General features: G+C 40.7%; 1 protein-coding gene across 2 annotated transcripts in view; it reads left to right on the top strand.

The window, feature by feature from the left end:
* Positions 1 to 779: 779 nt before the first annotated feature.
* ibtk (inhibitor of Bruton agammaglobulinemia tyrosine kinase) overlaps positions 780 to 9,760 on the top strand; it is a 23,690-nt gene continuing 14,709 nt past the window's right edge. For both annotated transcript variants that reach the window (XM_008277614.1, XM_008277613.1), the window contains exons 1-10: positions 780 to 881; positions 1,568 to 2,457; positions 2,618 to 2,714; positions 3,466 to 3,590; positions 5,048 to 5,158; positions 6,400 to 6,570; positions 6,763 to 6,880; positions 7,303 to 7,483; positions 8,912 to 9,035; positions 9,370 to 9,547. In XM_008277614.1, the coding sequence (XP_008275836.1) occupies positions 2,134 to 2,457; positions 2,618 to 2,714; positions 3,466 to 3,590; positions 5,048 to 5,158; positions 6,400 to 6,570; positions 6,763 to 6,880; positions 7,303 to 7,483; positions 8,912 to 9,035; positions 9,370 to 9,547 (1,429 nt within the window). In that variant the 5' untranslated portion in view covers positions 780 to 881; positions 1,568 to 2,133. The remainder of the gene's footprint in view (positions 882 to 1,567; positions 2,458 to 2,617; positions 2,715 to 3,465; positions 3,591 to 5,047; positions 5,159 to 6,399; positions 6,571 to 6,762; positions 6,881 to 7,302; positions 7,484 to 8,911; positions 9,036 to 9,369; positions 9,548 to 9,760) is intronic.

The following is a 9,760-nucleotide window of genomic DNA, read 5'->3' as shown; positions in this document are numbered from 1 at the left end:
ACATTTCAAGGAACGCAGTTTGGGAATTACTGGTCCCGCCAACTTGCACTCACTATAATAACAATGATGTGGAACATGGGTTGAAGAAAGTAGGATCATCCAACTTTCCAGCGAGCATATTCATTTTGCTCTGAAAAAACGTGAATATGGTGGCATTATCAAGTTAAAAGCTAAAGACTTCTAGCCTGAGCTAAGCCCCATGCTGACAACCTCTGGGTAAAAGATCACATTATTTTTATTCTATATTGAAGGACCAAACTGTAACGCTGTCTTGCTTGTACTTGTTCAGAAAAGATTAAAACAAACAAACAACAACAACAACAACAAAAAACACCTTTCTCTGCTTCTGCTGCTCTCAATAAATACATTTTTAAGAGTGAAGAACGTTACACCTGTTCTCTATTGAGAAATAAAATGATTCTTTAGATTACTGTCATGCAGTAGTTGTAAATTAATCCTTAATTATTGTTTTATAATTTACAACATCGCATTTTAATTCTCTCGACGTAAAAAAAAAAATAAAACAACGTTTTTGTTTCATAAAATAATAATGTATGTCTATAATTTCAACCCTAAAATAAAATAACAGTATAACCATTTCCTATGACATCATGCATTCAGCAACTGCGCTCGCTGAACTCAGCCAACATCCCCAAAAATCAACCAATAGGATGATGGGATGTTCGCGCGCCGACCAATCACAAGTCTCGACATTAACGAGGGTTTTTACCTAACCTGCAGGGTTTCAGGGGTTCAGTTCTGTCAAAGATTGACACCAATAAATATACTGTTTGCGTTTCTTGTTTGTAGTAATGACACAGTGGATATACGTCGTTGAAGCAACCTTCTCCATGTCCACTTTTTTCTTTATCTAGCGGAAGGTAAGAAGAGCCTCGTCGTTAAATTTCCTCAGCTGGCTAACGTTAGCATAAGATGATGTGTCAGCTAAGCTAGCTGTCAAAGTAGCGTTAGCTGCCAAACGTTGTTACCACACTGCATAAACTGTAGAAATGACATTTATTAGTGCTTGTACATACATCAGATGTGTAATACGTCTCCACGTTTTAGATTATATAGCAAATTATAATGTGGTTTATGTGCAACGTTATTGTACTTGGGCAGTGTGAACTAATACTAGGTGGAGTAGCTAACGCTAGCTTGTCTATAGCTTGCTACTGCAGCAAGTTACATAAACAATAAAGGAAATACAAAAATCACTTTGTCTTTTCCCATAAAAGAAATTGGTTCATGAACATGTAAGTTCTCTTATAAAGCAGGGCGCAACCAACCCGGGTAACTCAGAAGCTATTCGGCTAACTTAGCCTGTTACATAATCCTGATGTGTAGTCATCATTAAACCTCCCGAGTAATGTCAGACAATTAGCTGGCCATCGAACCTGCTAAATCAGCTGAACTAAGCGACTTAAGTCTGTAATTAGGTCACACTTGTTCTGACCTTTGCACTCACAGGTTTGCATGCCGCTATCTGCAGAAAGAGGTTTGCATGTAATCAAAGTGTGACTGCAGGCTGTTAGCTATCACTGACGTTTCTAATTTTTGTCCACAGGTGCACTCTACAATTATGGAGTTTTGAAAAAGGAAGTGAGAATTTTGGGGGGAAAGGGAGCCTTTCCCCTCAAGTTTGATGGTTGGACTGCTGGAAGAGAAGGTCAGAGGGTTGTTGAAATCGTTGCCTTTTGTAAATAATTAAATGAAAAACTATTTTTGCAAATATTGAAATGTACAATTTTGTATAAGACACAAAACATTTTGTATTTATTGAATTTTTGATGCCAGTTTATGCTGCAAGCACCTTAGTTCGTGTTCGATTATTGGTCGAAATGGTGGACTGAAACAAGTCACGCAAAGGCTCTGGGGTTGCTAGGGTGCGGTGGAACCTCAACACAAGCACAATTCTAGCACTCCAAACCATTTCGACCTTTTGTTGACTTTTTATTTTTTTCCTTGGAGAGCATCTCTGTTTTAGTAGGCAATTTAAGTGACAGTGTTACTAGTTTGTTACCACACTTCATATTGTTGAGCTTTTTTGCCATTGTGGGTGGTGGGCTGTCAGAAGGACTTGGTAACACGAAAGCTAGAAGGGTGCACGGTGAAGATTTGGTGGAAGTCAGGATGAGTCTGGTACCGCTGGACTGCACACCAAAATGCCGGTCACAGCAGCATGCAGACCAGGTTGTAGCAGCACTAACGCGTGGCTCTGAGGGGCAGCTCCGGGCCTTCTTGACTTCACACTGCCACAATGCAGCCACCTTGAGGGATGCCTTTGGTCGCACAGCCCTGCACCTTGCAGCCTCACTGGGAAAGAAAGCCCTGCTCGAATGGTTGCTGGAGAGTAAAAGTGCTGACCTGACGTTGAAAGATAAGGAATCCGGCTGGACCGCTCTGCACCGCAGCGCCTTCTACGGACAGATCCACTGTCTCATATCGCTGCTCAGGGTATGTGTTGATGGTGGATTATTAACTAAAGGGTTGCTCATTTGTATTATTAGGACCATATAAAATAGCTTTTGATTTGACTACATTATTTTACAAGTAAAGAGAGTACAGCCTCATTTTTTAAAGAATTTGACCTCTATTTGAATGTGTTTTTTTTCAGCATGGTGGACTTCTCTCTACTCAAGACAAGGAGGGTCTCTCTGTCCTGGACCTGACAATGAAGGATCGACCAACCCATGTTGTGTTCAGAAACACTGGTAAGAGAAGCTGACAGCTGATGATGCTATTTATAACATTTTTTTTGTTTGTTTGTTTTGGATGAGTCACAAGGGGCCTGCAAGGTGGCACAGCTGGTTAGCACTGTTGCCTCGCAGTAAGAAGGTTGCCGATTCACGTCCAGGTGGGGGCACCGGGATCTTTCTGCGTGGCGTTTGCATGTTCTCCCCATGCAGTGTGGGTTCTCTCCGGGTTCTCCGGCTTCCTCCCACAAGGTCCAAAAACATGTTGAGGTTAATTGGTGATTCTAAATTGTCTGTAGGTGTGAATGTGAGTGTGCTTGGTTGTCGGTCTATAAGTGTAGCCCTGCGATAGACTGGTGACCTATCCAGGGTGTCCCCTGCCCTCACCCTAAGTCAGCTGGGATAGACTCCAGCCCCCCCCGCGACCCTAGTGAGGATTAAGTGGTGTATAGATAACGGATGGATGGATGGATTGATGGATGAGTCACAACGCTGAAGTGTGTCATCAGGACTCTTTCTGTCAAAAATGTATTTCACGCTTGTATGAGCATGGGATTCAAGTGTCCCTGTGCTTATATGAGATGTCTCTTGACATTATGCATTGTGCTTTTAACGTTATTCATATAAAGAATTTCTGAAAGACTTATAGATTGAATACTCAGTGTGGATGAACAAGATTTCCATCTTTTGAGGGCTTGAAAGAGCAGTTAAGTCAAGCTTCAGGCAGAAACGTTGTTTGCTTGTAACCATGTTTTCTTCTTCACCACAGACCCAACTGAAGTATACACGTGGGGAAACAACACTAATTTCAGTCTCGGCCATGGCAATCAGGAGAGCCGACAGCACCCTGAGCTTGTGGATGTGTTTGCCAGGACTGGAGTTTATATCAAGCAGGTAGGCTAACAACACACTGTTGTTGTGATTGCATCTCTCAAGGGAGCATGAGTGTGTTTTCCTACAGCACAGGGCTTCCACACCCTGAAAACCTCACTCACATTTCTCTCACACCATTAGTGGCCTCACGCTTCAACTTGGTGCCAACATGCGTCACATCAAAAAAAAAATAAAAAATCCAATGCGCATGTGTGCTTCAGATAAGTCACGTCACTTGGGTAAAACCAGCAAAACACTCCTTTCCCCAGAGCTCTGTATTACACAATGTTGTCCTCATGGGACATCAGCATATGTAAAAAATGTTTTTCCTGTGTGGCTTATTTTTTACTGGCTCATACAATAAATCCACAGCCATGAAAATGATAGTAATGTGTGAGAGAACTCGTGGTAAATGAATTAAGTTAATCATGCAGGCATAGCACATAATATTATTAGGAATGCTGTAGTGAAGCATGAACATTGCTCCTGGAGACTGTCAGTAATGTCATTTGAGTTTAATACAGGACATTGTTAGCGTGTCAGTGTCGACTGTCTTCTCATGTGTAATCGTAATTCGTGACTAAGTGAAACTGGTCAGTACATTGCTAACCCCGGCTGCCAGACTCAGCCAGCCAGGCTACAATTTCTTGCAGTTGTCATGTGGACGCTCTTAGTGTGATTAATATAGCTCCTGGCACCAGTGCAGCTACCCCCAGCGGTGTGTGTACACACCAGGTTCCATTTATAGTAGATTAAGTAATACAGAATGACTGCGTTCAGCATGTTGTCATTTTTCTTAGGATCTACCATTTGTGTTTGGTGTGTGTCTATATTAACAAATCATGTGCTTGGTGTCATTATTGGTGTTTACAATAGAAACTTTTTGTGTGAGGTGTTTTTTTTCCTGACCTGCACCTGCACGACTTGTCATGCAGAGTAATTTCATAAAGCTAGTAGAGGACAGGTGGATCTTGTTTCATGACCACACAATGACCCACTGGCACTAAGCGAAGTCTTTGTCTTCCTAACCCAATCCAGCAGGTGCCAGAGGTTAAATATTAATTCCACAATGACATGTTTTTAATTAAATGAGCTACACTAGTGTGTATGCATGTGTGTGAATGTCCACATCAATGTGATACTTCAGGAAACATCCCTGCGCTCTATTGAAGGCTTGAGGGGAGCCTATGTATTAGTAATGATGTTTGCTTTTCCACTTGTGCCCTGGCCTTTTATTGGCATAGTGTTTTACTATCACTACAAGAGGGTTTGGCGAAGGGACATGGAAAGAGATGCATTACAGCCTCTGCTGTGAGGTCAAAATTATAATGACAAGAGCTTTAATCAGCACAAACCAGTTCCTCAGAATTTCCCTACAATAGAACATATGGGACATGTAGTATATTAGAAGTAAAAGCAGCAAGGAAAAGTCACAATTATGTCCTATGTTTGTATTTAATATTTTCCTTTCCCGACAGGTTGTCCTGTGCAAATTCCACTCAGTGTTCCTGTCTCAGAAAGGCCGAGTATTCACCTGTGGGCATGGACAGGGAGGAAGACTTGGCCATGGAGATGAGCAGACTTATATGGTGAGATTTGTTCTGCCATGTTTTTAGTATGTCAAAATATCCCATATATTACAATATATATATAATAATATTGTAGCAGTAACACATACACATAATGTATGTGTTTTGGATGTTCATTGTAATGACTTGAACCGAAATATCTGTATGATCCATCGTCTGTGACAAACACTGAGGACTGGTGTTTGAAATGATGGACAAACAACCTACTTGTAAACAAGTGTGAATGTTTCACTTGCAATAACAGTTATTCCTGAAGTAAAAAGGAGATTTTTAAGGAAGTTAAGATTAGACTGTCTTTGCTTGCATGCTGTGGCTTTAAATATCTTTTTTAGAAATCGGTTTTGGCCAGTCGTGTTGTCTGCAACTGATAAAGATGAAGCCTCCTCCCTGACCACAATTACACAAACACAGACTATAAATTTCAGTTTTGATTTTCTTTGTCTTTTTATTTTTTGTGTGGTTAAGCACATGGAGTTACTAACTCTTGGAGATCAACTTTTTCAGATCCGGTTTCTAAATGCTACATCTAAAGTGTCTCCTCTCTGACAAGGATATCTTTTTCTTGTGAAAACAGTTATTTTTTGGAATGAAAATTGGTGAAATGACCATTCATTCTTGGAACCATAACTCTTGATAGGAATTTTTAGGGCATCACATGGGGTTGACTAGGATGCATTGTGTGAAAAGGAAAAAAAATGTCTATCAGTTCTAATAGAAGAAGTTGTGGCATGGTCTTAGTTATTCATGTCTGTTAAAATTTGTTAAAAAAGAAGGATTTTTTGCCATGTGGGAAACTCCATTTTAACTTCACTTACATTTTAATTATACACAGGTATTGACTTGATTACCAAGTTTCATGCACAATGTCTCACATGTTCTCATGTACGCATGCATTGTTGAGCTGTTAAATTACATTTATTTTGAAGTATACAAATGTAGTGCTGAGTTTGTATCAATATTTGAATGGAACGAAGCTCTTTAACACAGAGAGTATATCATTTGAGTGACAGAATAAGTTTCTGGTATAATGTGATAAATAAAACAACATGATAAAAAGATACACATGGAACACTGTTGTAATTAAATATAGAGAAAACTCTGTGTCTTAATGGTTAAACTTAAAAAGATGCTTTGAAATGCTGAGTAATGACCTTGGAAAAGCCTATTAGAATTTCTGTATGCTCAGCTTGCTTCATCAAACGTTTTTCTTTCTCTTCTTTCCTTCTCATTCCGCCCACCAGGTTCCTCGAATGGTGGAGGGTCTGATGTACCACCACTGCTCCCAGGTGGCAGCGGCTAAAGACCACACAGTGGTGCTGACAGAGGAAGGCTATGTTTATACTTTTGGCCTCAACACCTTCCATCAGCTGGGCCTCGTTCCACCTCCCGCCTCTTCACATGTCCCCAAACAGGTAGGAGGTAGCTGGGGGAGTATTGCTAACCTGCCGTGTATATAACAAGCAAGTTTTTGTCCCAAATCAGTTCGTCACTGTTACTGTATGAAATGACACTGTATTAAGAGTTCTTTTATATAATATGTGATTCATTTTGCTAGAATTTTTACACTGTACTTCTCACATCTCTGTAAAATGCCTTGTACACAGGTGGTCTGCAAGTTATTGAAGGGCAGGACAGTGATTGGAGTTGCAGCAGGGAGGTTCCACACAGTGCTGTGGACCAGAGAGGCTGTCTATACAATGGGACTGAATGGAGGCCAGCTGGGTAAGTCTCAGCACTGGAGGCAGCAAGAGAGGAAACTGTACTGCTTCTCACATGCATAATGTGACTGATCAGTGTGGTACAGTCAGAGTAAAATGAAATCCACGGCATCTGGCACATAAAAGGGAAACCATGCCAGAGTACAGAGTAAAACATTTTACAACTGTTTATAGCAGGCAGCCATAAATAATGATCTTGTTGCAATAGTAGAATGGTACACATTTCAATTTACTTCTGTAGGCGAAACGTTGGTGAGGAGGGAAGCCCCTCCATCATGTCTGAGGTGGATGACACAAAAGGCTATTATGTGATTATTTTTATTTGTACTTTTGAAATAAAATGCCAGCATAAAACACACTGTATATGGGCACCTTGAAATGTTAATGGACAGTATATTTTGCGCTCCTCTGTGTGTCCATCTCCAGGTTACTTGCTGGATCCTAATGGGGAGAAATGTGTGACAGCTCCTCGGCAGGTGTCAGCCCTGCACTACAAGGATGTTACCATAGCCATGGCAGCAGCCAGTGATGGAGCAACAGTGGTTGTGACTGAGAAGGGGGATGTTTACCTGCTGGCTGACTACCAATGCAAGAAATTGGCTTCAAGGTGAATAAATCATCACATCGACACATTGTTGAATATGTGAAATTAGGGGTCTGTAAATGTACATGGATTTGTCCCTACATTGTTAGTTACTGTGATTTGAGCCTAAAACTAAGGTACCATGAATTTTGTATATTGTTATCCCCCTACAAAATTGATGCGAGCTGGTTCTCTCCAATATCCGGCATCCAGTTGCTGTACACGTGACTTTGCCTGTATTTGGTGCTTGGAGCAGTGAAAGTGAACTAAAGCAGGGGGTTTTGAGGCCCAAGTGTTCCTAAACGATCTCTGTAGGTTCGTCACTATGAGAAATGCCTTTGCCACAATGTCATTTGATACGTTTTTATCATAAAATATTATTTATTGTCATTTTAACTAACAAGTCACATCACAAGCCCTCACACACAGTCCACGGAGTTGTTTGGCACATAATCTCTGCAAAGAAGTCATGTTTGAACAAGGTTTGTCCAAGGGTTAGCCAGATTGACGATTGACATTTGAAGAAACATTTTCCCATTGTTTTTTCTTCCTGTTTTCTGTACTGATTTTAAGGAACAGTAATAGCAATTATTGTCAATCAACAGAACTGGCTCTTCTCTATCATTTAAAAGCAAGCGGCTTGTGTTTCTCAAGCATGAAAATCACTTGTGAATGCCTTTAATTATGTATTTTATTTGTTAAAACTGTACAGCAAAACAATTTTTTGGACTTAAATTATAGAGACACACAGGGAGGAAGAAAGAAACTGTCTGTCATATCGATGCAGTCAAATTAATGATATAAATGTAATTTGCAAAACCCAGCAGATGTTACCAAGCTGCTGCACTGCAGATAAATTCAATGTTTTATGATCACAACGCAGTTTGGCAAAATGACTTAAAGTACAGGTTAATGAAGATCGGCTGTGTTCACATTTAAGTTTAGTTATGGCTCCTCCACAGCTGGCTCCCACCCAACCACCATCTAATTGTCTATTGCCAATCACTGGTTATGATGATATGATAATACGGACTATTACTGAACCCTAGTGTGTACTCTTTATATTCCCTTCATGCTCATAGATCTGATTGATAAGTGCCGTCTCTTCAAGCAACCGTCTGCTCCGTATCACCCGCAGTATTCTAATCAGGCCTCATTTGAATGGCAACTGATAGTAAATCCACTGCTAAACTGCAAATAGTTCTGCCTTTATCTGATTTCCATAGCTTACTGCTGAAAATGTGTTGATTAGCGGGGTTAAGCAAGTGCGTACATGTCCAGCAACAACAACCTTAGATTAACTGAATGCAGATGATCAGTGGGCTCAGTGGGGATGTTTGAATGTACATTCTCTAGCAAGCACTGTAGTTATTGAATTTTATGCTTTTAATACAGACAAGATATTCTCTTTTCCAATTATTAATTTATGTTTTGATTATTGGCCTCTTTCAGGCAGCTCAACATTAAGAAGGTCCTGGTCAGTGGCGGCAGTCTGGACCACAGAGTAGATCCGCAGATCTTAAGTGATGGAGGAGGGGAAAAGGTGATAGTTTTGGCATTGGATGAAGCTGGGAGGGTAAGTGCATTGTTAGAAAGTCTTTAAGCACTTGGTATGCAGAAAGTTAACATAATAGTTTAGTTACAAAACAGTAAAGGTGGAGTTTAAGTTCACTTCTGTTTCGGTTTCTAAATGCTGGCACATGGACAGATGGATCCTATTGTTATTTTTACCATCACTTTACTTTTTCTATCGTTATCTAACCTATGCTACTCACCAGACAGTTATACAACCTAAAATAAGTCTTGCCTGTATGGTATACTATAGATAAAATGATGAGTAAGACTTGTCTGTGTAACTTTCCTTAAATTCTTCCCTCCCTCCCTTCTTCCTTTTCCTCCGTCTCTCTCAGGTGTTTTGCTGGCGCTCCTCTGGCAGCTCGGTGAGACAGTGCCGGTGGGCGTATGGACGTCAGGTTTTCATGTCGGACATCGCTCTCAGCAAGGACAGCATGATGTTTGTGACTCAGGACGGGGAGGGCTTCAGCGGTGTGTGGGCTGGAGAATATAAGAAATACGGGGAGAAGAAAGGTAAAGTATTTAGGAACATGGTGTGTTGAATCACATGAAAAATGTTTTGAAATGGTTAGATAATGACCTAATATTGTCTGATATCCATCCATCCATTATCTATACACCGCTTAATCCTCACTAGGGTTGTGGGGGGGCTGGAGTCTATCCCAGCTGACTTAGGGCAAAGACAGGGGACACCCAGGGCTACACTTAGAGACAAACGGCCAAGCA

This window comes from Stegastes partitus, unplaced genomic scaffold (genome assembly GCF_000690725.1).
Source record: "Stegastes partitus isolate 25-593 unplaced genomic scaffold, Stegastes_partitus-1.0.2 Scaffold103, whole genome shotgun sequence".
NCBI classification, from domain to species: Eukaryota; Metazoa; Chordata; class Actinopteri; family Pomacentridae; genus Stegastes; species Stegastes partitus.
This window is presented reverse-complemented; position numbering and strand designations above follow the sequence as displayed.